The following is a 27966-nucleotide window of genomic DNA, read 5'->3' as shown; positions in this document are numbered from 1 at the left end:
GCGGGGTCAGGCTGGCAGGTTGCTGCTCGTCTCGTAGCGGGACCCGCTGGTCTCGCAGAACCGATTAACGTCGATATAATAAGCGTCCTGCGGGTGCCTGTGCAAGGACAATGCGATCAGCGGGCTCCAGAAACATCCCCCACCGCCGATCGCCTTAAGGACGCAGAAGTTTATTTACTGTATTTCTCCATAGGGTATGGCAGTCCAGGGAGATATTATTGAGAAGTAATATTAAAAAAAAAAAAAAAGGGAAAACCAAAAACAAACCGACCAAAAAAAAAAAAATAAGATAGCTTTCAGGATTGTGGACTCGCAGTGTGGGGAAGACAAGTCCCTTGTGTTTAAGCTCTGCGATGCAAGTCCGATGTTAGTGATTTTTTTGCTTCAGCCTTTCCAGTAGGCATCACAAGGTGTGCGGTAAGGAGCTGGTGCTCCGCCTTGTGTAAGAGGGACACCTGCAGTCCTGTATTGTGGTTGAAAGGATAAAATGGTGGTGGTTGTTTTCCTAGAAGTTGTTAGGAGATTGACTCAGCTCTTTCTAGGAGCTCTGTGGTAACATTGGCCATTTCCCCACTCCTAACTAGCCTCCTGGGAGGACTTAAAAATATTAGAAAACAAACCCAGCTCATGTGAGTCCTGGTAAATATTTTCTTCCTCTGGCATCTGAGAATGATGGGAGTAACTTGCTACTAACATCAAAACTCCTGACTGTGCTCTTATCACCCAGTTCCCATGAACTAACTAGCCAGCTTCCCAAAACATTTAGACAGACATTGCTGGCAGAGAAAACAGACTCTGGTTGGTGATCACTTTTATATTAGTGTCCTGTACTCTCTCGATGGCTGTGTCGGTATAAAAGTCTCAAGGCACAGAGTCTTGGCAAACTCACTGAGGTAGTTCTGAAGATGTTTACCAGGGACCATTAGTTCACTGTCATCTCACTGCAGTGAGTTGGGAGGCACTTCAATGTTTAAAGAATCAAGCCCTCCTTGTAGTTCAACCTTAAACAGTATTTATTTTTTTTTTTCAGGAAGTAATGTATTGTCTGATGTTTGGCAGAAGAAAACATTACAGCATGATTCATATCAAGTCTGTTATGGGGTGTTTCAGTTTCCTTCTAAACAGAAGCTAAAACTGTTTCTCCAGTTCACTGGTCTGCCAGCTTTTTAGAAGCACTTTTGTCATTTCGGTTCTGTTCTCTACTTACAGCACAGATGGTTTCTTGCTCCTCCCCCATGACCTTCAAGAAAAATAGTTGTAAATCAGTGAAATACTCTGATTTGCAGGAGGCTCTCTTTCAAACACTTTTTAAAAGCCAACAAATTATCAACTTAGATGTTTTCTGCAGGCAACGGTAGTAGTTGGTAGTACAATATTTTTATATTTTATTTTTATATGTTTCTAAAAATTACACTAAACGGTGTTTCCCAACTAATTTGTTTGCTTTTTTTTTTCCTTTTTTTTTTCTGTGTGTGTTTGACAGAAAAGCAATCAAAAGGGGCCTTTTGTTTTGGCTTAGTCCCTTTTGATAGAGTAGAGGTGCAATATGCACGTGGCCAGGTGAGAGTGGTGTGCTTCTCAGGCAGTTCTTTTGCCCATAATGGACCACTTGAGCTGCTTACTATTACCTTTTGAGCCACCAACTGGCTCTATTGGCTTCTGGCAAGCAGGGGAAGTCTTTTCAAGTGTTTTCTTAAATTCTGCATGTGCTGAGCTTGCTCAGTTTCGTTTTCTGCAGCCATGAGCAGTGGGTTGGAGATCTGAGAGTTTCTCGCAGAGTTTGTGGTCTTTCTTGGTCCTAATCGACACAATAATTAACCTGTTAGTTTGATGCTGAGCCTCTCTTCTCTTTGCTGAAGACAATAATCATCAGAGAGCAATACTGCCTTCCCCCTAATTTGAAAGGGGTCACTGAAGACAGCAAAGAAAAAGTAAAGGAGGGAGCAGGAGGCCAAGAAGGTGCAATTCAGCTATCTTAATTCCTAGAGCAGCTCATGGTTTGCTAACTGTGAGGGCTTGTGAAAAACCAGAGCCTGCTGGTGACTCTTAAGAAGAGGAGAGAAAAAAGAAAAAAAAAGGAAAAATGGTGAAAATGCCTATTGTGGTTTTAGGATTAGGTGACTGCTAATATTTGCCTTCATGAACTGATTCTGGGCACTAATAAAAGGAAACTGTTGCTTCATAGCAAATTGGACTTCAAAATCTGCCAGGAGATCTTCTGATGTGTTAGTAGTAATCAGGGACATGGAAGACTCTCCAGTGGTATTGTTGGTACAGGTCATTGCTCCTTTGGAAAAAGTAGCACTTGCAGCTTATTGGTTATTGTCCCTTCTAGGAAAAAAGATCGGTGAGGACCTCCTGTTCTTCGAGTGAGTGCTCCACATCTGTCTGAAGAAACACACTAACAAGATTGCTGAAGTAAGTTTTGTTTGTTTGTTTTTTTTTAAGTGAAATTGTGGAAGCTGTTTTATTGTCTAATCTGGTTCACCCTGAAGCACCACAAGTAGTAGCATTGGTTGGTGCAACTGAAGATGTAGAAATGAGGAAGAATGTAGGGTTGGGGAAAATGTAAGCTTCTCAACCTGTCTTAATTACTTCAAGTCTTTCTAGGCTATACTTAAAACTGTTACAGCCACAGTTTTTCACAGAACTTTAATACTTTCCCTTTGCTGACAGGGAATGGATTTTTATTTTTTCACACGTTTGATTGCTAGATGTTACTAGGATGTTTCTGACTATCGTTTGTGTTTCTGTTTTAATTCTCAACAGTTTTGCATCTGCAATGGGCAGTGGAAATGTAGAGCGAAAAAGCTGTAGGATTTTATACTTAAAGGAATTGCAAGGAAGCTCATTTAATGGAAGAATTGATAATGTAACTTACATATACAGGATACTTCATCACTCACCAGAGAAGCTATACTTCTTATAAACACTTCTGTGATCTTGAAGCTAGTAATATACCTTCATCCTGGGTATAAATGATCTCCATAAAATGCAAATATGCCAAAGAACTCTTCTAGTATGTGAGAAATCTCCATGGCTGAAATTCAATGCAGTTCAGCCAGTATTCTGTATGTCCATTGTAAACCTTTCTCCAATTAGTAGTCATTAGGTGTTGAATATTAAGGCAGCAGTACTTTTAAAAGGGGATGTCTACAACTACTGGAGGTGTAAGACAGTTCTTTAAATGTGCCTTAGAACTTGAAAATTCTCCAGAGTTTGAAGCCTGTTTCATGGTTTCTCTGAATTTCACTGTTGTTTCTGTGAAGTGTTTGATGGTAAGTAGAAAATTTGCAGCTGTAGCAGAGAGGTGTAGGCATTTTCTAAAATAAAAGTCATTCCATCCAAGAAGCAGCAACTTTTGACTCTGATTCATTGTTAGCTGACCTCTTCCATCATAATGGTACTCAAAACTAGAAAAGCATGAGTTATAGATGTATACAGGTATGTATTTCAATTACATATGTGAGCTATACTGTAGAGGCAAGGATACTCCTGTATAAAGGAGATAAAGGAGTCTGATGGTAGTATTAGAAGAACTTTCTTTTGTAGATTTCCGAATAGAATATTTGGTCAATTTGTGTGATGAATCCTGTCTCTGTTATTAATGCCTTTTCCCTGCAAATATTTTGCTTTTCTGTTAAAAATTACTTTCACAGGCTTACAGCTGTTTGTCAAAAGTGAACATAAGTTTTTCCCTGAGAAGTGTAAGCAGTAAATGCTTGGTTGATACCATCAAGCAATCAAATACAGTCTTGGAGATGTCATTTTGTTTTGAGCAGTGACATCTCGTTTGCTTGTGTTGATATGTTGCTCGGTATCATGGGGAACTAGAATTTTAAAATTCCTTTTGAAGCATGGCTCTTCCAAATGCCTGGAGTCTATAGTGCTGGCAGAAAATTCACTTTTATCTTTCAGAATAATCTCTTTGAGATTAGATGCTGTTTATGACAAATTCAGATTTTTCTGTATCTAGCGGTTCTGGTTGTTGGTATGTGGCATGGTGTTTATCTGGATTATGTCATTCATGGTGAGAAGAATGACCTCTTTCCTCTTGCCCTGTTGACCGCAGTTTCCGTGACACTTGTGGCATTGTTGCTGGCTGCAGTTCTACAGCTGTGGGACTGTGGATCAGTTGCCAAATGCCATGAAGTGCCTTTTCTTTGTTTTTTGATTTTTGTGCCGCCTCTGAATAAGTTTTAAAATTGAATTACATAATTTTAATTTCTCAACTGCAGAACTTCCAAGCTCCCTCCAAGTTTTAAGGCACATTCAGAATTTGAAGCGTTTCCTCGTTTCTCTACACTTCACTGTTGTTGCTGTGAAGTGTGATAAGTAGAAATCTGTAGCAGTAGTCCTGCCTCAAACATCTTTATTGAAACATAATTTCAGATTTTTAACATAAGTACTAAACTTGGAAACATGGAAGTGCAGCAGGATGTTCTGTTTAAGTAGGGGTGAAACAACTTGAACATCACCCTACTTGCAAAAATTGCCAGTGATGAAGGTCATGCTGCTTTCGGTGTTGAAGAATGCCGAGACCAGCCTGGCTGAATCACCACAGAATGAAACAGTATGAGTGTTGCCCGTAACAAAGACACAAACCAACAGAGTGCCGGTTTATGCAGTGCTTTATTCAGGGCCTGGGAACCTGAGGACTAGCGTCCCAAGTCAGGATTCCAAAGACCTTCATTCCGAGTTCAGCTTTTATACTTTTACACAAACAAGTTTACGTGCAGTTTCCACAGCAAAACAGTTACATTTAGTTACAAACAAGCTCATACTTCATACTGATAACAATTGATAATCATCTACTCTAATCATAAATCTGCTTAGGTTGTCTTACTCCTAGAAACTGTTTAACAGACCCTTACCACATCTAAGGTAACAAATCATTATATACATGCTTGACTAGATCCTTTGATTATTGTTTCCACTTTTTCTGCACATTCCATGCTCACAAACAAGGTTGCTAACATACTACTTTGGAGTGTTGCTTTCTAGGCCTACTCTCTTAGGAAGCCTTAGCCATTCTACTGCTAAATTTAAATTGCTCTGTAACATGAGGATGTGAAGAAACCAGTTTCCTGACAGGTGTTTCCTCATAGAGGAACCAGTGAGTGGTAGTACTAATAACTTATTTTAAATGAACTATTCTGCTGAGCTAGCATGGCCAGCCTAACAACATAGTACTGATGGTCAATCACTTCATCCTATAAAAGCCCAAGCCCTCTTTTTTATGGCAAGGATTTCTAGCACACCCCTTCTAGGAGCGTGTGTAGAGATTCGTCATTTAAGTGGGGATGCTTCTTAAGGTTATCCTCAGGGCTGACTGAAAGAGATTTGCCCATGGTCATAAGTATGGGTGAGCAGCATCAGTCTCTCCTTTATAATTATTAAGCTAGTTTTGAAAATAATGATTTAATAAATCGTGCACTTTAGTAGCAGTAATAGCTTTCTATACTGAGGAAGGTCATGGAGCAGATCATCTTGAGTGACATCACATGGCACATACAGGACAACCCAGGGATCAGGACCAGCCAGCAGAAAGGCAGATCCTGCTTGTCCAACTTGATCTCCTTCTGTTGATGCCGAAAAACCTCGGAATAAGAGAACTGCTCAGAGACTTTGCATCTTTAAACAGCAAGATATTTGTTTATTGCAATGTTGGGAGCAAGGCAGGTCGCCCTGCACAAACTCGCTGGACCCAAGAGCACAAAACAAGCCATTTTATACATTTTAGGTACACAGTTACACCTTCTAACATACATATTAATAAGTAGGCTGGTCTCTGGGTGCAGATTTTCCAGAATTTTCTTTGGTGCATACGCAGTCTTTTGCTACGGTGGTCGACAGTGAGCCTTCATCCCCCTGGTGGTCATCATGATCATCTTCCTCAGGGTTGAACTTTTCAACTTTCTTTAAGTGACCTAGATTCTTCAAGCTAGCAAAATCCTGGCTCCGGGCCTCCTATATCTAATTCAAATGTATAGTTTACTTAGTTTATTACCTTGTGGTCCACTCCCTAGCATTCTTTCTATGATAAGATTTTGGTTCAGTAAACAGAGCAGAACAAGACATTAACCAGTGCTCCTATAATGTTCTTCTAGCAAGGCAGAACAAACATTAGGCAATTACCTTCTCCTGGCTCAGCAGGGCAAGGAATACCAGCTAGGCCATCGTTAACTCCTTTTGTGCCTTTCTGCCATCAGTATGACAGTGTGACTCACTAAGCAGATAAGGGAGAGGCTGTGGATGTTGTCTACCTGGACTTCAGTAAAATCACTGACACTTTTTCCCACAGCATCTCCTGGAGAAACTGGCTACTCATGGCTTGGTCAGGTGCAGTCTTTGCTGGGTATAAAACTGGATGATGGCTGGGCCTAGGGAGTGAGAGGGAAGGGAGTTACACCCAGCTGGTGGGTGGTCACCTGATGTTCTCCAGGGCTCAGTGTTGGGGCCAGTCCTGTTTAATATCTTTATTGACAATTTGCATGAGGGAATCAAGTGCATCTTTGGTAAGTTTGCAGGTGACACCAAGTTGGGTGGGAGTTTTTGTCTGCTTGAGGGTAGAAGGGATCTATAGAGGTATCTGGATGGGTTGGATCAATAGGTGCAATAAGGTGAACAGCTGGATGTGGCACTTCAGTCAAAACAACCCCATGCAATGTAGTGGGCTTGGAAGTGAGTGGCTGGAAAGCTGCCTGGTGGAAAAGGACTTGGGTGTGCTGGTTGACAGCCAGCTGTACGTGAGCCAGCAGTGTGCCCAGGTAGCTAAGATGGCCAATGGCATCCTGGCGTGTATCAGGCATATTGTGGCCAGCAGGACCAGGACAGTGATCATCTCCCTGTATTCGGCACTGCTGAGGCCACACTTCAAATACTCTGTTTTGGTTTGGGTCCCTCACTACAGAAAAGACAATGAGGTGCTGCAACCACTCCAGAGAAGAGCACAACAAAGTTGGTGAAGGGTCTGGAGCACAAATCTGATGAGGAGTGTTTGAGGGAGCTGGGGTTCAGCTTGGAGTAAAGAAAGTTCAGAAGGGACCTTATCACTCTCTGCAACTACTTGAAAGAGATTGCAGTCAGGGGTGTCCAGTCTCTTCTCCCAAGGTAACAAGCGATAGGACAGGGGGAAATGGTCGGTTAGATTGAATATCATGACAACTTTTTTCACTGAAGGTGTTGTCAAGCATTGGATCAGGCTGCCCAGGGAAGGGTTGAGTCATGAACCCTGGAGATATTTAAAGAGGTGTAGATGTGTTGCTTAGGGACATGGCACTTGGCAGTGCTGGGTTAATGGATGGACTCCATCTTAGAAGTCTCCTCCAACCTAAATTATTCTATGATTCTGTGTTGTGCAGTAGATAATTTAGATAATTCTCATTCAAGTCCTTTGGTCTAATCATTGTCATCATCAATTGACATAAATATTTTAAGTTTAAATAAACATAAATACTATAAATATATTTTGTTTGCCATCCTTTATCCTGCGGGGCAAGGTTCTATGAAAGATCGATTACACCTGGTATAATCCTTTATACATAAACTGTTGTCCAAGCCTGAGACTAAAATTGGATCCAGCGGCACCTAGACTCCTCCTGAAACAAGGACTCGAGGCTTTGGGCCTACAGTACTTCACTACACTTGGCATAAGTATGACTCTGCAAAATGTAACCACTGTTTTAGCTTGTAATGGCTTGCCAATAGGGACCTGCCCTACTGACAGGGTAAGATATGAGCTCGAGAGAAGAGCTTGGCATGTAACAAGCAGTATAGAAGACCATAAAAGAATGGTCATGTATTGGCCTTAAAAGATATGTGTGATTCTATCAAGTATATAATGGAAAGTATAGGAATAGGTAACCAGATGTGTAACTGGATGAGGAAACCACAAACTGTATTCTGCACTGACTCTGTATGAATGTACTTTTTTAAGATAAAACTGTAAGTTGTTTGTTCAAGACTGTAAAAACCCCATGAAAATTGTTACTCGCCGGACTTGTACATGGAGGTGCTCCTGGAGCAATAAAGGTGTGCTTTACTCTACAGTGTGTACTGTGTAAATGATTCCTTTGAATGACTCTCTGAGAAGGTGTTCAGATTCCTTTGAATCACTCTCTGAGGAGGAGTCTAGAAAGCAAGAGTGTCCTTTCTGCTCCTTGTGACTCACTGGGAGGGTGTACGTGACAAACTTTGTCCAAAACTTTAATTCTATCAGCGGCAGTGAGAAAGCAGCAGAAAAAATAGCAGGCCAAGAGTTAAAACAATAACCTGTGTTGGCAGTGATGGAACACCATTTCCAGGACGCTGTTTCCAGTCATAAAATTAAGGAGTGTGTTGAGTGTGTTGAGTGTAGGGATATCTGTTATTAGAGCATCTTATGGTACCAGCAACTGGAATGAGAGAATGTCTGTGTCAGTAGTTGGAAGGACTGTAGCTCTAGGGAGCATCTCTGCAGGTCCCACAGCTTTGGAGTGCCAGCTTTTTCTGGGTCCAGGCAGGGTTATTGGATGGGCAGAGGCTCCATACTGGTGTTTAGGGAGATCTGTGAGCATGGAGTGCTTATGAAGCATGTGTGTGAGTTGTGGGTCTCTTTGCTAGTGAGCATCAAGCTGGACAAGCCAGCAAGCAGGAGATCCTTCAGAGTGGATAAGAGTACCTCAGATCCATGTAGGAGTATTGGATGAGCAGAGTGGCTGTACTGGTACTTGAGTGATTGGTCAGCATGTGTGTGCTTGTGACTCTAGAGACTGGGGATATGTGGGTTTTAGAGAGACATTCAATCCTAACCAGCCAAAGAGGAGGAAAAGAGATTTGTCTGTCTATACCTCTGTTTTATGTGAATCATGTATGTGAATGCTGTTGAAGGCAGCACCTTATTTGTGGCTGTCTGTCAGTGTCTTTTGGGTGTCTCTGGGCTGCATACTCAGCCTTGCTGCTTGCTGAGCCTTCAAACAGGAAAGCAGCAGCAGCAGCTGTGTCCATGAGTCTGCAATGAAGACACTGGATCTCCAGGCTGGGGTCCAGCCTCAGGGCAGGAGGAACCACCAGGTCACAGAGCTGCTGGAGGTGTTCGCTTTAACAAGCACTGAAACTGTGCTAATGAAAATTTGATGAGGAAGATTTGGTTGGGTTTTGTTTCAAGAGAGTGAGAGAGATTAAGTAGAAAAATATCATGACTCCGTGGATTCTGATGGCATCCCGCTGGTTTTCTTGTTTTGGTCTTCTTGATGGTGATGGTTCCAGTCTTGTCAACATGAGAGTTGGAGTCTGGATCCTATAAGGGAAGCCCATGAAAACAGCTTCTAGTCATCTGGGACCTCTCTGGATACCCCAGACCACTCAAAAATCATTGAGAGAGCCTTTGCAATGACATCAGGTTGCTCTTTGAGGATTCTGGGATGAATCTCGTAAGGATTCATCAGAAGTCAATAGGCCAAAGTGGGAAATAGGCTGTTGGAAATGGTAGAATGGGAATCTGCAAAGAGAAGTGACTACTCTTTATATGCTTAAGGGTAATGTAACTATTCTGTGATTGATTGTCACTCTGAGATTTAGGTAATTTGCAACAAATTATCTCCTACTTAACGGCTAAGAATTCTTGTGGCAAGAAAACCCCTGTATGCTGGTGCTGCTGTGACATCTAAAATACATTTATGAACAGAGGAAAACAAGAATTCTTGGTCTGTACAAACTTTTCTTTAGGCACATTGAGTTGATTCAGGCCGTCTTTCTATGACACCATAAGTCAAGCATACTGAATTAATTTTAAATGCTTCAGGTTAAATGAGACTGGCTGCTACAAGTCCAAAAGCAGAAATGAGTGAGCCAAGTTTTGCTGGCCTGCTGCTGAATTATTGTCTATTTAATTCTTGGAATCTTCTGTTTGCTGAAGTCCATGTTCCGGAGAGGTAGGAAACAACTTTTTAAGTGTACTGAGAAATGTCAGACTCTCCCAGGAGAATTCTCTTCATGCATGAGCCCCATTTGATATCAGGGGTGCAAACTTCGATATTATCTTCTTAATCTTCTTAATTTCTTAATTTTGGTGCCAGGCCTTTATTCAATCTGTGGGATGGATCACAGATCTGTCTTGGTGTAAATCCAGAGATAAGACAGAGGAGATTTGTTTAGTAGTAGCATCTCCAATCTAGGTCAACACATAAGCAACAGCTAAGCTTGTGTTTGCATTACATGTAAAGTTTACCAAGAACTGCCAGGCGTGCAGGTGTCATTTGGTGTTGTTATAGGTAAATAAACCAAATCAAAATATAGCAGCAATTTTTATTATAAGATTTATATAAAGTGCAAATAAGCAAAACAGCGCGCTGGGCGGCCGGGGAGACCCTAGCTCCATCAACGGCCCGCAAGCGCAATAGAGACAAACAGTAACTTTTATTCTTTTTTCAACTCCCCTCCCATAGTCACTTGTTAGCTCTTCATTGGGCTTGAGTTCGCGGGCTTCGTTTTGGTTGGTTCTGTTGTAGGCCTATTCCAATTGCCAGGTACTTTCCATCAGCAGTTTTAATAAGCTCAAATGTCCTTGGAGTTGGGTATGGGAATGGTCCCCAGATGTTCTCTTTGGCTCTTCTTTATCATCTTTGTCCTTGACTCCCTGATCCTTGTTCTCTTCTTCTTTTTCTAATGAGTACACTTAGACAATATTTTTAGAGAAACAGGATATAGTATACATGCTCAGTAAAGCAGAATACTTTATCTTGCCAACTAGAGAACTGTCTCAACTTATAATAGTAACAAGGCAGTTAACTATTCCGCAGCTCACAACTCCCCAGTCACAACAAAGCATTAGCTATAATATATGAAAAGCACAATATATATTTTGACGAGTAAATTTTACCATTTCCTATTTATTACAGTGTCAGTGCAATTATTTTGGGCAACTTCTAAGAGTTTTAGCAGGTGGGATTCTCTGTCACCTTCTCTTAATATTCCAGATACTGCAGCTCATGCCCTTGGCTGCTTGAAGGCAGCTCAGAGCTGAGGAAATGTTCCCTTGGGTTATCCCAAAAGATTTAGTAATAACGTGCAATCACTGTGTTTTGGACATTGCCATAAAAGCATAGTGTTTTTGGTCAACCACTGTCCTAGTCCCAACTTGAGTAATGATACCTGTAAGGGAAAGTGAAGATTTTGCAGTGGGGTAGTCACTGTGTAAATTAAAGGCTTGGGCTAAAGTTTTCTTTACTTTCATCTGCTACTCTTGGACTGCAGTTGACTTAATTTATAGGTGTCAATGTTTGCCACCACTCTGATCACAGCAGTGACATCTACTTTGGCGTTCGGTATAGCCTTGGCCATGGGACAAGAATAGGAATGAATCTGGCTGACAGCCAAACTACATGAATGGGCATAGCCTATGTTTCTTCACAAAGAATTCAGCCACAAATTTTCCCAGTATGGAGGTGAAGGACTGTGCTTCCAGTGGTGCACCCTGCAAAAACAGCCCAGGAGTTGATGTATACCTGGCGATGCCAATTTTGTGCCCGAAAAGGCGCAATGGAACTGCTCAGAGACAATTTTTAGTCTTTAAGCAGCGAGGTATTTACTTCAGGTGTAATGGTTGATTAAAGCTGAATTAAAAATTTTCTTATCAAATTAAGTTTACTGTTAAATAAAGTTTGTAATAAGTGCTATAATAACTAACAAAGGTAAGGGTAAATGACTTACTAATCATATTAGGCTTTGTCTAATAAATTTTAAGCTGACATTTTACCAGAGTTGCTAGGTAGTAGGCTGCAGAAATGTCAAACCGCAAACTTATATTCTGCTAGACTGGCTATAGGTAATGTCAAACCACAAAAGCTATGTCACTGTAGTGATTTTTAAAGTGTCTGTTTTAAGTATACTTATAGGGAAAGAAGTAAAAAGGTCAACCACAAGAACTGTGAAAGGAAACTACTTTCTCCGTTAAGAGAATTCCAACATGGCTGACCTTAAAGACTATGATAATCTAACGGAATCAGTGGTTATCCTCCCTCAGCAACAGGACAAAGCCCGCAAAATGGAAACCAATGTGGGTAGAGTCCGGAGAGCAGAATCCAAGCAGGACAAAGCCCACAAAACAGGGACCAATGACAAGATGACATGAGACTGAGGGGGAGGTGGTTGCGAAGGGTATAAAAGATGGAGTTGTAGTTGTTGTTCTTTGCAGACTGCTGGTGAAGCCAGGAGACTTCCCCAGTTGCCCAGCGTGCTGATTTGCTTATTTGCCTTTAATAAATTCTTAAATATTTTCAAATTCAAATTCTCAAGTCTATTTGACTATTACACAGGCAATGTTGGGGAACTCCCAGCTCGTACTGGACAAAGAGTTCCAAAGCAATCAGTGAAAAGTCAGACTATCTATACAATTTTTGAGAGAGATTACATCATCTTTACATGCATATTCATATTATTGCAACATCTAGTTATGATATTCATAGCAGGCAGAGTTTGGGCAGAGTCCGGGGCGGGGTCATCATTTTGGGGAGAATCTTGGTGGTACTTCCTGTTACTTCAGCTTTGGGGGTCGTCATTTTGCTCCTGTCCCTCAGGTGAACTTTTGAACTTTCTTTAATTCTGCTGACTCCAACATGTATTTGGCAGAACTTTCTGATATTTGGCAGGAATTTCTGATATTTGGCAGGAGTTTCTGGACCCTGGTCCTTCTCTTTCTCCTTATCTCTCTCTGTGTTCCTTCCATATGTCCTTTTATATGTATGTTAGCATTTTTAGTGCTCTTTGTTTTCCTGTGCTCTTACTTTATGTTCTCTCGTGTCACTGTGTCTGCATTCTTTGGTAAAATATTATCTTCCATTAGTCCTTGAATCTTGGCTCTTTGTTTCTTCGCTCAGAGCATGCATTCAGAGTTAACTCTTCAGGCCTTGTTCTGTTTCAATACTTTTAGGAGAAAGGTTGGATGTGTAATTCGTATTCCAATTCCAGGTGGAATGTGTGCACAACAAGGAATAGAGAGGGTGGCCATCTGACTAAAACCCAGGCCTTATGACAATTAAAGAGCCTAGGAGACTTGATATTTGCATTTGGAGGAGGAAGTAGGTTGAGTAAAGGAAACAGACTGCCAGACACTTTCAGAAATACCTTTGGTACTGGCATGCAAGAAGACTCCTTTAAAAATAACCCAAACGCCTTACTTTCTGGTCAGGACCCTGGCATTCACCAGGAAGAATATAAAGTTCCTGATGTTCTTTGAGGGCTGAAATTTGGGATTGTATCTTGTGCAAGATACCCATCTGTATCTGCTAGGAAAGTCATCAATATACTGTGGTGAAAGACATCAGGAGTGGGAGAAATTTCAGCTAATATTGCTCATGTTATCTCAGTATCAATGGTAGGACTGTAGCCACAGCCTTGAGGTAAATGGGTAGAGGTATAAGGAATGCCATTCCAAGTACAATCAAAGTGATCTTGGTAGTCCTAGTTGGTGGGACACTGGAAGAATGTCTTCAATGTCCAAACCATCTATGCATAGATAAGAGGAAAGGTAATTGGTATTGATTACTTTGGCAGCTCTTGAGACTGCAGTATGAGGTGGAGAGGAGGGAGAATTTATGCCTTGGTAGCTGTGATGAGCAGAGTGGAAGCTTTTGACAAGGTTTATCATGATGATCCTCCTGTTGAGTCAGAGGGTGCAGAAAATGCCCCCTTCATTTCTAAATTCCTTCTCAGAGAGGAGTCTGGGTGTGGCTGGATCTAGTTCCAGCCCCAGACTTAGTCAAAGGTTTATGTCTAAAAAATTATACAGTGTAATTGTAACTTTATACAACTTCCTCCCACAGGCTCAGGGAAGGCAAACCAATATGGAAAAATTGTTCTTTTTTTTTTTTTTTTATGGTGATGTCAAGAACTGATAAAAGGTAAAAAGTTTTTTGTCATTGCCTCAGGCATGAAACCAAAAAGCCTTTACTGAAAAACTGCAAAAGCTGAGCTGCTTTAATTAAAGACTGCAAAAAGGCGAGCTACTTTAAAGACTGCAAGAAGCAAGCTAGAGGAGGCAAGTTGCTTTAGTTGAAAACCTGCTGGAGGCAGGTTGCTGTAATCAAAAAGTAGGTGTTTTAATTGAAACAGCTAAAAATTAGGTATTTTTATCAAGAAATCCGTGCTGTTAATAAACAATTGTTACAAAAAAGTTACCTTAAACAAAAAGTGTCCAATGCAGTCAGAGAAATGCTACATGGCAAGGACTCACCCTCCCAAATGAGGTATTTACTGGGAAACCAGCCAATGGGCATTCAGAGGCTACCTGTTCTTTAATTAAAATATGTTGCTCATGTTTCTGTTGAATTTCGTACAAGATATGAGGACACTTTAGCAGTGCCTAATGTGGCACGGAGGGCAGCTGCTGCCACTTTGCCTTCTGGTTTGCTTTCTGTCGAAGACTACAGGACAAGAAATCATAAAAGAGGACCAGAGAAGACGACTGTGAGGAGACCAAGGACTGACTCTGCAAGCCAGCGCAGAGCCCATGGTGGTGGTAACTCCTTTTCTGTGCTTCTAGAAGTTGCTCTTGGCTTTTTCCTACTTTTCTATTTTCCTTCTTTTCCTCTGCTCTTTTTGTGTCAGAAAAGAAAGTTGAATTATTGTTTTGGAATCCAATATTTGGCCTTGTTTGTACCTTAATCTCATTTGTGGGAATGTTTAGAACCTAGTTCCTCTCCACATTCGTGGACTAAGGCAAACCTTGCCTCTCTACATCTAAACAGATTGAACAGGTGATAATACTGATGATATTGATGATAATACTGGTTAGATTAAAGGACTTACTCAGAATTAGTTACTACACAGTCTAGATAGGTAACTGTAATTACAGTGCATTATATATTGAAGCAACAATAATAAAGCTAGCAAAATGATTGAGCAGAGATTGATATTGCTCAGTCATATGCCTGTGGGCATAACTGTTTCGCTCAGCCTCGAGGAGTAAACTTGGAGGTGTCCCCAAGGGAGGAATCTCCATACACAGTCCTAGAAAGGGGTATATGAGAAGTGTTGGAAGCATAAAACAGTGAAGAAAATGCAAAGCTCAATATGTGATGGGGCCCATGATGATCATGGAAGCCAGATGGAGGTCAGGTTGTGTTGCCATGGCGTCGGGGAGGAATGTGAAGTGGGATACAAGCTGTGTGGTCTCATTCTTCTCCTTGATACCCAGAGGTGTTGTGTACAAACCAAGTGCACCTTCTACCAAGAAATATTCCATACAACACAACCACAAAGAACAGAAGTTTCGACTACAGTCCCACTGATAGCACTTTGCACAATAATGGTTGATAAGGTATAAAAGGACCCTGATTTTGTACCTGACTGGGAGATGAGAATTCAACACAAAAATGGTAGGGACAGGTCGGCAGGTTTGTCTTCCTTGCCCTCCCCAGAAGGAGATCTCACCACCATGGAGAACTAAATCTACAAGCCAGTGCTTAGCCCATGGTGGTGGTAACCTGTCCTAGTTAGAACAGCTGGGACCAGTTCATCACTGGATGGCTGTAACCCAAAACTGTGTATTCTATAGCCTTCCATGCCATTTTCCAGAAACTGTTGTCAGTAGACTATTTGCACCCTCTGCCCAGAGCAGCCTGACTCCTCAGGCTCTAAACTAGTTGTTAAGAGGCCTGTGAGATAGGAGGGTGCTTCTGTCCTCACACCCTTTGTGGAACTCCTCGCCCTGAACTGGAGAATATATAATCTTGGAGTCTTGGAACATTTTCAACCACTCGTGGGATCCAGAGGAAGACTGCAGACCACCACTCTCAACCAGACTGAGACCACCACTCTTGAGTGGACTGCAACCACCACTCTTCAACCAGACTGAGACCATCACTCTCGGCCGGACTGCAATCGCCACTCTTGACCAGACTGCAACAGCACTCTCACCAACAGGTTTTTCCCCTCTCCCTTTACTTTGGACTCAGGGGGCCCAAAGAACACCACTCTGTTCATGCCCCAGGGTGCTGGGTTATACATTTGGGTTTTGTGGGTTAAAACCAATTGTTTGTCTGTATAATCGTACTTATTGTATTATTTTATTAAATTGTTATTCTGATTTATAATCTCTGTTTTGAGTTGAGTTCATTTCCCCTTCTGGTTTACCTTTTCTGTGCTTCTAGTAATTTCTCTTGGCTTTTCCTACTTTTATGTTTTCCTTATTTCCTTCCTCTCCTCTCCTTTTGTTTTAGAAAATAAAGTTGACTTATTTTGGAATCTTTACATCTGGCCTCGTTTGTGTCTTAATCTCGCTTTCAGGTATGCTCAAACTTAATTGCTTTCCACAGGATCAAGGGAAACTTCACCTCTCCATACCTAACAGGTGTATTATTCCTTCTTCCCTGGAATGAACAGCCATAACAGTTGGACTTGCTGGTCTTTATATAGGTGGCCCGAATTCCTCTCAAATCTCTATGTGGTGTCTCCACAGAGAGATTTAGGGACATTAAATAAGACACAGTCCAGAGACATGCCTAAAACTATCTGATGGAGAAGTCTAGGGGGGTAAGGATTTTAGTCAGGTAGATTTGTTAAAGATCTTTGGTGTTACTTCTATGTTCAGTGAGGATGTCTTCATTCCTTTTTATGTGCTGTCCATCAAAAATTGACAGTTCATTGTGTAGTCGTGGCTGATGATTTCTGAGGCTTGTGATTAAGGTGAGAAGGTAGCAGCTGAATGAGTGAAGCAGGCATGTGTGAGCAGTAGTCTTCTTGTTATCTTTCCGAGTCTTGTGCTGACACTGAACTTCTCAAATGTTCTTCCTAAGACAAGTGCTCTCTGCCAAATATCGCTTTTTAAAGTAGCGTGTTTCATTGTATTAAAGCTTTTATAAGCTTTATTAAAGAATTTTTAAGGTTGTGATGAGAATTGCAAACTTAATTTTCGTAATCCAGCTAATAATGATGATTGACAAACCAAGGTTTTAGTCATTTTTATTGTTTTGATAATGACAATAATTGGCTTTTACTCTTGGTGGAGTTGTGTGTTGCATATAGTCAAAGTTCTTCCTCTAGCAAGGATTTTACATTTACTACTGGTTGTCATCCTAGTCTTGTTTGCCTCTTACTCATGTTTCTAGAAAACGTGTCTTAAATTTCTTCAACAGTTATCTAATTCAAGGACATGGTTGTTTTATTCTCTGATCATTTTTCAGGAAATACCCTGTGTAACAGTAGCAGTCTGACATCTTTACGTTGGATGCAGAAGCCTGTTGTCTCATCTAAGATTCCTGCATCACTGTAAGTATTGCCTTAACACTGCTGTTGCTGTTTTTTGCTGATTTCATATGCAACCTTGTTTTCTGGTTTTCTTTTGTTATTGGTGTCCTATGAGAGCAGAGGAGGTAAAAGGTAGATTGAAGAAAGATAGAGCTATCTTTGAATCTTGAAAATGACACCTGGAAAATTGTAACACTGAGTCTTATTTTTTATAGGCTAGATGTAAGTGAAACTTCTTATTTCCAAGCTTGAAATCAGAAGAGTGTTAAAATCTAAAAGAGGCCATGAAGGAAAGTCAGGAGCCTTGGGTGATCTGGGAGAAGTGGCATGAAGCATTTTGTTGAGAAACTAATACCTTGCACAAAGTAAGGTGTTTATTATGTCCTAGCTGGATTTGACCATACTGAGAGGAACTTGTTGAGATGCAGGCTGCATTCATGCTTGTAGGTTGTCATTTTGAAGACTGAAATAAAGTTTGGCTTTGAAGCCATTGTCTCTGACAACTTTACAGAGTAACGTGCTCACACAGTTGGGCTTGTTGGTAATACATGTACATTCTGCAATATAACACATGGAGACATAGAGATACGTGACTTTGTGTTTTGCCAACTGAGAACGAGGGTCAGCACAAGACACACAGACACCAACTCTGAGGAACAAGTGTGTAAATTTACTATAGTGCAAAACAGCAAAGAATTACAAAAGGATAAGGCCAGTAATGCACCTAATCATTATTACAAAGAGTGCCTATAGTGATTAGGAAGGATACATCACCAGTTACCCTAATACGTTACCACTGTCCAGATCCGCACGTCAGCTGGGGAGTCCCGGTCACAGCAAGGGACTGAAGAACCATTCCCAGTAACTGGGAAATCCTACGCAGTGTGTCCACTCATAGGTGAGGTCTCCATCTTCGCTGTGAGAGAGTCCAGCTTTTATACTGTTGAAAAAACAAGCTTACATAACTACTCGTGTGGAAAAACATCTGTTTTCCTTCTCTTTCTGGGTTCCACCCAAAGCCTGGCCTAGGGCTCAAGGGGAAAACCAGTGGAGTCAACCTTGACCATCTACTGCTAAACAAGGCCAGGCATCTACTTCCATGTCCTTGACCAGTCTCTGAATACGGAAAGAGAAGTGTCATATTTTGCTAACAATCATACATATTTCATTAATAAACAGATACAAATATTTTTTAGTAATGAGCAGATACTCATATATCTTACTAAAAAGCACATTTATTTTTTTAATGAGCAAATACACAGGTGTAATCTTATCATACTATGTATTTCACTAACAATTATATGTAGTTTTAGCCAATGAGTAGATACACAGATTAGGGGGATCTGTGTGTTTACTCTGGCTAAAACTGCGAAGCCCAGCCATAATGAGATACACAGATAAGTATAATGTTAGTTGGAAGGTTCATGTAGAGGTCAACTTTGGCTCAGGGCCTGTTGTTCAGGCCTCAGTACTTCACTTTGTCACCTCCTGAAGGTGTGTGTACTGCAATAGTAGAAGTGATGATGTCATCTCCATGCTTCATGCCTTCTCCCAGCTGTGTAAGTTAATGCTGCAGTGTTAGAATTATGAGAGCTTTCCTTACAGCTCACTAGAGGCAGAGTTATATTCCTCAAAATTAAAATAAAACTAGTGGGCCACATTTTTGTGAGAGGTTTTTACTAAACCCAGGTTCATTTTTTCATTTTTTTTCTGTTGTATTTGAAGGTATAACTGAAATCAGGTCTTCTCATCTGAAAACTCGGGCCTGTATTTTATTCTGCTGGTGTTTCTCATGCTCAGCTCTTAAGCATTGCTCATTGTGCCCTGTTGTACCAATACCTTGAGGGTTTTTTCCATTGTTTTTGGATGAGAAGGTAAATATAGCCATCTATTATTAAATTAAAAAGTTGAATGATAATAGAATTTGCAGGATAATGTGAGGATTTTGTTAGTCATTAGATAGTCAATAGGGTTGTTAGTTGCTGCTCTTTTTGTACCTTAACAGCGTTCTGGGAAATAATTTATGCGACTTGGACATTGACAGCACTGATGTCCATGGGATGTGCCAGTGGGGTTGCTCTCCTACCTAGCAATTTAAGTTCAACAGTTCCGTTCATAATGCATTCTGAATCACTTCTTAGTAAGTGAAATAGGTTTTGATCAAAAGATTAAGATTGTAATATTTTTAAGCATTTTTTTTTAGCATTTTGGGTTTACCTGAAGAAAAAGAAATCAAGAGAAGATGGACTGGAATGGAGGACCAGTCCAGAATGCTAATGCAAATATGAACCTTCAAAGTGAAGGAGCTTATCACACTCAGTTGCTTTCTAATGGACATGCCTTTCCTCAGACAAATGCCAGCTCCTCTACAAATGCGTGCACTTATGCTGAAAGTAACCAGTTTGTGTATCTGCCAGCTGTCAAGGTTGCCTTCCCTTTAGTGAATACTGAAGGATTCAAAACTTCTGATCAGACCTTACCAGGAGCATCTGTGACTGGTAATAATTTTTTTATGTCAAAATACTCAGTTAAACAACATCAACAGATGTATGTACCAGCTCAGAAACCTCCCATTCAGCAGTCACCTTCTCAGGCAGAGATGGTTCAGACTTCTTGGCCAGTCTCTAATGCCTACAGTTATTCCTGTAGAAATGTACCTCCCCTGTCTTCTCAAATGAATGCTGGAAATAGTGTGAGGAGTGTACATCAGGGACCTCAGTATGCTGCTACAAACACTTACACTGCGCAGCCACAAATACTGCAGCAAAATTCTGTGAGATTTGCAGCATTATATCAAAGTAGCACTCATTCCCAGAATAATTCTATGTCTTTTGGTACATCCGGACAACAAATCCAAACCCATATATTTCAGTCCAATACTCAGTGCAAAGGTTCATACTCAGTGAATCAAAATACTGAAACAAATGTACAGCTCCCACAATTTCAGCCAAGTCAGATGGAATCACAAGCTCCTAGAGGATGTTCTGCACCATCTTTGTTGCCTGCCAACTGTGTTTCAAGAGCTGCTGCGCAATCTTCAATAGGTGTACCACAGGAAGTACAAAACATATCTAATGGATACACCCTTAGCCAACAGAGGAGCCCACTGGGTCAAAAAAATTCTTCTGGTTTTAACAGCATTCAGCAACACTGTCAGAGGCAGCAATGTGGAGAAGTCAGTCAATCAGTTAAGAATTTCTGTAGTTCAAATGGAAGTGTGACAGCAAATGGTTCTTTTAATGAAATGACTGTGCCGTCCTCTGGCATTCCCGAAAACCTGTTTGATATTGTGAAAGAATTAGAAGCTCTTTCTTCAAAGCCACCGAGTGATCCTCCTTCAGTTCAAGAAAGCCAGACCAGTAATTTAATGAATGGACCTGTTAGTTCTCAACTTTATTCATCATCAGCAGATGAAAGAAAAATTGTAAAGGACAGACCAGCTTGGGACGCTGAGAAGCTGTACCGTATTAAAAAAAACTGGCCCCTGCTTGAAAGGCTTTTTAAAAGAAAATTATTAGCAGCTTCAAAGCATGACAGAAGCACTCCCCCTCCTCCCTACGGTTATCAGTGTACTCCTGCTAATTGTCTTCCATGGGTGCCCAAACAAAATGTACCACCTTCCTCAGCTCAAACAATGATGACAGAGAGTCAAACACTTAAGATTTCACATGAAGAAAGAAAGGACAAAAATCTAGCCAACGCTGACAACAGAAGATTAGAGGGGACTCAAAGTAACCCGCAGGTGGTGCAGGGAAGCCTTCCATCAAGCTTAGCTCCTATTCCCTCTCAGAGCAAACTCCCAGCTCCGTTAAATAATCCTGAGAACACTCCCACTGTGGAACAACAGGATGTTCATGCCTTGGCCTCTTCTCAAGAAACTGCAGTTTCCTTGAACAATGCTTCATGTTTTAGTCAAGCGGGTAGCTCTGTCAAAATTGCATCAAAGAGTGTGCAAATTAACCCCGAGAACTCATCGTTTCTTCAGTTTGTATTAAGTAGCACAAATGCATTGAAAGAGAAGACAGCTGGTGCTACTGCTGATAAAATACTGACTAGTCTCCTGTGTAATGACAAACAAATGGTAGATACATCTGTCTCAGGTGGAAGCTTGCAAAAAGACACTAGTGAGAGGAACGTAGAAAGATTGAAAGGTGAGCAGGCATCTGTGGTTCACACAAACTCTCCTGTATCGGAAATAACTAAATCTGGTGAAGCTAAATTCCAGAATGAGGTAGCTCAGAAAAAAATGCCATTTACTGAAAATACCTCCTGTAAACAGATCAATTGTACTTACACTATGGAAGAGCTAACTGCATGTCTGAGCTTGTGGCGGAAGCATTCATCAGAATCTGTAAATGTGCAAAAAAACCAGTCAAGCGAAAGCCCCACAGCAAATCAGATTTCACCCTCCAGCCAAAACACAAAAAAGAGAGAACAAAATAATGTTCTGGTTAGTATGGATGAAGCAGTGTTGCCTATAACAACTACGTCTGTAGGACAAAAACTTGATACACTGACTTCCAGTTTGATCAAAAATTTTGAACCTCAGGTTGCAGTTGTCTCTCCTTTAGTACTTTCTGAACAGAGAACACAGAGTGAGCAAGCACACAAAATCCCAGCATCTGAAGATAAAACCTATCCAGTGATTGATTTGGAGAGCACATGTAGCTTGCAAGAAGCAGGGGAAAATGGTTTAAATGTGGCAAATACTGACAAAGGAGCAATAGAAAATGCTTGGTCATCACCCAGTGATTGTATTCTGGAACAGCAAGTGGACTCGCATTTGCAACAGATCAAATTAGGTGATGAAAACAGAAGAGTAAAAACCAGTGTGAATGGAAATGATTCATATAATGAAAACCAAAGGAAGGTTAGTCAATCTGCGCAAGATACCAGAGAAAATCTGCAAAACAAGATTTCTTTTCCTGAATCGGGCATAAATTTTTCTAGTCAAATATCCCAAGAAGGTGTAGGAGATCATAAAGACAAGCAAACTATGTTAGAGACAGGAGATACATCCACAGCTGTGTTGGAAGATCAGATGTTTCGTATTTCTAGTGTATGTTCTCTTGTAGAAGGTGATAAATTTTATGATCCACAAATAGCAGGCATCTTCAGGTCAGTGTATGAGACACATACATCAGAAGGAAAAGGATCTGATGCAAGGGAAAAGGAACAACGTCCGGACTTGCATAAAAATGGGCTGAGCAATAACACTCCCCAGAAAGAGAGCTTGCTGCTAAAGATGTTGGGAGAATCATCAAGCTGCATGAGTAAAGCGGATAAGATTTTGCATGGTAGCACAATGAGTCATTTAGAGAAAGAAAGCAGTGGCAATCCTCTTAAAGTAGTTTCTACCTCAGAACAAAACGTGTCATCTTTCAAGCATCCTGAAAATTGCTTAGAAAATCTTGCTAATATAAACCAGAAGTTAGCTCAACATTCACTAAGTTCTTCTATCAGCATAACTGCTGAAACAAATGCATCCACTGTCCCAGGAGACCACAGTAAACAAAATGCCATACCCACTAAAAATAGCACAGAGGAAGAAATAAACTCTTTTGGAGGAAAACTTTGTAAATACCTAAAAAATCAGCTGTCTGAACTAGTGAAAGAGTTTCCATATGGCCTTCAAAGTGCTGATATGCTAAGAAAAGAACCAGCACAAAGTCATTCTGTGGCTGAAGGGATGGAGAATCAACCTCAAAGAAAGATTAAAATTTGTGACAAGAATTCTAATTTGAAAGACCCAGTAAATCAGATAAAAATTGCAGTGTTAAGCTCTGATCAGGTTCAAGAGCTGTTTCCTGAACACAAACAGTGTCCCTCTAGTGACAAGAAAGCAGTGAGTCAACAGTCAGAAAAGGCTTCAGCTGAGGAGAACCCTGAAGGCAGTGTTCTGCCTAGTCAGAGTCTGTGTAAGAAGGAAAAAAAACCACAAGAAAATTCCAACTCCAGTGAAAAAAATGAAGATTGTTCATTAACGGGTTGTGTATCTGTAGGATGTAAAATGCCACACTGTCCCAGTAAATCAGAAACATCTGGTTCAGAGAAAAATGATTATCAACTTTCAAAAGCTGAAAATAGTAGCTCTGCAGAGAGACAAGAAAACAACAGTAAATCTGATGCCCTAATAAAAAAACACTGTGCAGTGGGAACCCAGACAATTTCTGAAGAAATCCAAACCAGTATTAGCAAAAATAAAGAAGATATTTGCATATACACCTCTGCAATGAACAAAACACCTAGTCTGAACATCAATAATGAACACATACTGCCTACAATAAAACAGGAAAATACTGGACCACTTAATTGTTTTGAAAACCAAGATGCTGATAAGTATAAATGCAGCAGCCAGAAGGAAGAGCTGCAAAGTGACAAAGGAACCCCACTGCCAAGCAAAGAATTTCATTCTGACAAAAAAGAACATCAGACAGTTTCAGAAGAATTGCTGGAGAAAACTGGTCACACACATGCAGACAACATGACAAAGTCATCTGGAAAGAAGGAGAGAGTTTTCAAAACTGAGTTATTTTCAAGAGATAAAACCAAACCAGCTTTGACCATGAAATCCAAAAAGCACATTCACAAATTTATGAAATCAGAAACTGTAGAAATTAAGCACTCTGAAGTCAATCAAAGGCAAAATATTAAAACTTGTGAAGAGAACTCAGCTGAAGGACAGAACTGTAGTAAAGAAAAGGAGATGCTTGGGCAAGATGTAGGAATTAATGTCAAAGGGAAAGACAAACTACCAGCAGAAATAAAACATAAAAAGCTGAATAGTTACCGAGCTGATGCTGTAAGGTTCTCAAATTTTGGCGCTGTAGACTTTAAGTCAAAAAACACAAAATACTCTACGCATAAATCTGTGAAAGTTCATCCTTCACAGGAGCAGCCATACAAACGGAAGATGAAGGAAAACCTGATGGGGAAGAAAGAACTTAAGAAAGCAAAGGTGGAAGATGAAAGACTGAAACAATCCGAAGGAAAGAATTTTAAGCAAATTACACATAATTGCATGATAAATTCTGACATAGCTAAAAGACTGAATGGAGAAAATGTCTGGAAACCAAAGAGTTCCTTAGCAGATCACTCTGTGCTTAAACTACAGAGAAAAAGGGCTCTATCTTCTCCCATGTCTAAAAACTACTTTTCTAACAAAGAAAGACGTCTCGATGGTCAAAACAAAGACAAGTGCTCTGAGAAAATGTTTCCTGATAAAAACCTGCTATACATAAATAGAAGAAATAACAGACTGAAGTTGCATCTTCAAAAGGAACCAAAAAAACACTACCTGAACAGGGTTGCGTTTAAACGTACGGCACAGGAGCGCATATACCTGACAAAATTAGAGACGTCACCTGTCAGACCCGTCTGGCATCGAAAGACCAAAGTGTCAAAAAACAGTGATTCGAAAAAAGATACGTCTGCTTCAGCAGTCGAGAAACCATGCAAGCAGGAAGTACTTGAGTTTAAGCTGTGTCCAGACATACTGTTCAGAAATCCAACCACTGGTGAAGACAGCTTAGCTGTGAAGAATTCCCTGGAAAGAGATAAAGTCGTTGTCGCAGGTATGACGCTATCTTGATTATTAATTTGTAAGTAAGAAGTATGTACTCCTTTTTCAGTTCATGTTGTCTGAAACTGCAGACAGTGGAAACATGAGACTCTAGAAGCTGAAGGTTGAGATATCATAGCTAGTTCTCTGACAGACCATAGCCGTGTGTTAAGCTGAAAAAGAACAGCTTGGCTTGTTTGTAGAAAGTAGATTCTTTTGGCATAGTTACCAAAGGTGATCTGATTTGTGTTCAGTGTTCACCTGGATATACGTAAGTCTGGCTGGGCAGACAGTGGAGGGAGGGATCTTTTATGCCACTGAGGAAGAGAGAGAGCTTAGGTCTGACATATCCTGCACAAAGTCCCCATAACCTTTGCCATCGTTGCTTTAAGCTGCCCTTTTCCCTCCTCTTCTTTCCTGTCCCAAATCTTTCAGCATCTTACATGGTGCATTGTGAAGCATATTTATGTCAAATTCTGTATCTGATTTTTAAATAAAACCAAATCTTAAGTTGCACATAGCAGCCCTTGCAGTCATTTTCACACCCAAAGGGAATTTCCTTTTGCATGTGCTAGTATATATGTTAAAACTTGATGCTGAATAGAGACCAAAACTTGTGATATAGGAAGGCCACAAATTTTTTTTTAAAATTTTCTTTTTAGGTGTCAAGAGTAAAAAAGAAGATTGGTTAAAATGTGAACCACTGAAGCGAAAGAAACTGGAAGAGATCTCTACAGGTGAAATGACTTCTGAGTATCCAGTTTGAAATATAAGCTAAATAGTCTTTGCTTGGTATTAAGTGTTCATTTGCAGTAGCAAACCCTAATAAAGGATTCCAACTTATTCTTTACTAGTTCTGCTGATTAAATGGATACTGTAGAGTAGACATATGACTTTTGAAAGATCTGTGGAGCTTTTTACTGCTGTACGAATATACTGTTGGAGATAGTTGAAATTTTCCTGCATACCTGTGTGCTGTTGACTTGGGTGTAGCACTGGTAACAACATTCAAGTACAGTTTTAAATTATAGGTAAAGACCAAACTAGCTCTTTCACACTTTAAAATGTAGGAAGTGATGTAGCAAAATCCAGTGTGAGCCTTTAAAAACAGACAGTGATTTTTTTTTTAAATCTGGCTTTCACAGTACGTTGCTGCTGTCCACACATACACCTGTGCTCACAAGTTCCAGGACCTGTGTCCCAGTAGTCTGGTCAAGATTACTTGTATGACACATAAAGGAAACGTGGGGCCACTACTACATCTTCCTTGTTTCATTTGTTTGGCACATTGCTTTTCGGATGGTCTTCTATACTGTTTAGGAGTCAACTGTTACAATAGCAGCATCTTTCATCTCAGGATCTTGCTTGTTCCATCCTTCGTTTGCAAGCCTCTTGGGTGAGGTTGCTCCCAACTGTCTTTGCTTCTTTGCTTTAAGTATCTTTCTAGCTATAGTCTTGTTTTTCTACTCCTCTGAAAGGAGACAAAATGGTACATTCAGCATGCTGTAGCCATGTTGCCATCCGTTTCTTAACTTGTCAGCAGAGGACTTGCATGCTCATATCTGTGTTGTGGTGTTGATGCAAGCAACATATTCTGCAACATCTGCATCTTTTAATGCTGTTGCCTGTGTCCTTGGCTATTGGTCCCTGCCATCCTTTTAGCCCTTCCTCTTGCTTCTTCTCTTAGTTTCAAAAATGCACGTTTTCCATCACACCTTTCTTAATATTCTTCAAAAATCTCGGTTGTGAAGACACCCAAATGGCCATTTTGTGCTTAAAGATGCATTGGAGATTGATTTAAATCTGAGGCACCTGCTGCTTTAGGAAGGAAGTTTGTGGCATCCTTAGGGCCCTAAGTACCACATGCAGAAGGAGTCCTCTGACGGTCAGACTCTTGCTTTAACCTGCTTGTCTGTCTTGCAGCTGAGGACAGTATTCCACTTGATACAGCTATACAGATCCTGGATGGAGATGGAGAGACTCTTCACATTCCAAGCAAGGACTCAAAAGAGATGTTTCAGACCTACAGGAAAATGTATCTGGAAAAAAAGATGCAAAAGCCTTGATAGCACTCCTGTATCAGCGGTCTTACTCAGTATCACTGAGAAAAAAATGCACCACTAAGATGCTTTTTTTCAGTTTACTTCATATTTCTGAATAATTGTAAAAAAACCACAGTTTTTTTGGTAGGTGTTGGGAATTTCCCCCCTATTTTCCTCATATTTGTGAATAATTGACATCTTTTGTATTTATTGCACAAATATACTTTGGTGCTGCAGATGCTGATGTTAAATGTACTGTTTCTTTAGGCATGTCTGAATTTTTTTTTTTTTTTAAGATAGGGGAGTTTTTTGAATCTTGACCAAAAAAAAGATCAAACTCATTTAAATTGCCACAGCCTCTTTTCTGATTCTCAAAAACTTTACTTGTGGTATTTTCCACTACTGGCAGTGGAAGAATATTTCTTCCACTGGAAAGGGATTGCAGTGGGTTTCCAAGCATTACACTTCTATTTTCCACTTATGCTAGTCTGATTGTTTTGCTTCTATAAAGGCTTTTGTTTTTGTAGAAACCTTTTTTTTTTTTTTTAACTGGGAATAGAACTTTAAAGCCCTCAAATCAAGCATACAGATCAGGGGTATTTATGAAGTATCTATGCTGCTACCCAGTTTTGTTACATTTGTTTTTGTGGAACTTGTACAAATTGAATTGAGTTCTTAGTTTTAACTCAGTGCTATAAACAGTGCTGTAAAGTGTTAGTTGAGTGAAGACTTTTCTTGTTTTTCTTTCTTTCTCTAGCTTTCTTTACACTTGAAAGAACAGTGCTATTGTTGAAGTGCAGGGAGTTTGAATTCACTCTTGTCTGGACCATGTTGCTCAATTTAAACAGACTGTAATTAATTTCTTTTATTATAAAGTGTTAGATAATGTTTGATTTCACATTCACTGTGACAGAAGAGTTATATTTGTCGCTGGGTATCTTTTGTTTAAGTGCCTTTTCATTATTATTCAAAATTTTGAATCAAATAATATTTTTTCAGAAACTTGGTACTTGATTCTATCTTGTTAAACCTTTATGCTCAAAAAAACCCTGTAGATATTTCATTGAATGACTTTTATACTTGAAATAAACTTTGGAGGACTATGCCTTGTATTTTTTTTTCTTAGTTCAAAAGTAT

The 27966-nt window shown here is 40.3% G+C and overlaps 1 protein-coding gene across 1 annotated transcript; it reads left to right on the top strand.

The window, feature by feature from the left end:
• KIAA1551 (KIAA1551 ortholog) lies at window positions 1-27934 on the top strand. Its single transcript, XM_017804808.1, is given in 7 exon segments — window positions 1-194; window positions 2336-2418; window positions 17163-17247; window positions 19430-19724; window positions 25450-25524; window positions 26711-26832; window positions 26834-27934. Coding segments are annotated over 4 exon segments (531 nt in total). The 5' UTR covers window positions 1-194; window positions 2336-2418; window positions 17163-17247; window positions 19430-19468; the 3' UTR covers window positions 26912-27934.
• Window positions 27935-27966: the final 32 nt, after the last annotated feature.

The sequence above is a fragment of the Lepidothrix coronata genome, unplaced genomic scaffold (assembly GCF_001604755.1).
Source record: "Lepidothrix coronata isolate B3197 unplaced genomic scaffold, Lepidothrix_coronata-1.0 Scaffold10, whole genome shotgun sequence".
NCBI classification, from domain to species: Eukaryota; Metazoa; Chordata; class Aves; order Passeriformes; family Pipridae; genus Lepidothrix; species Lepidothrix coronata.
The sequence above is the reverse complement of the archived record's forward strand: the minus strand, read 5'-3'. Positions and strand labels throughout refer to the sequence as shown.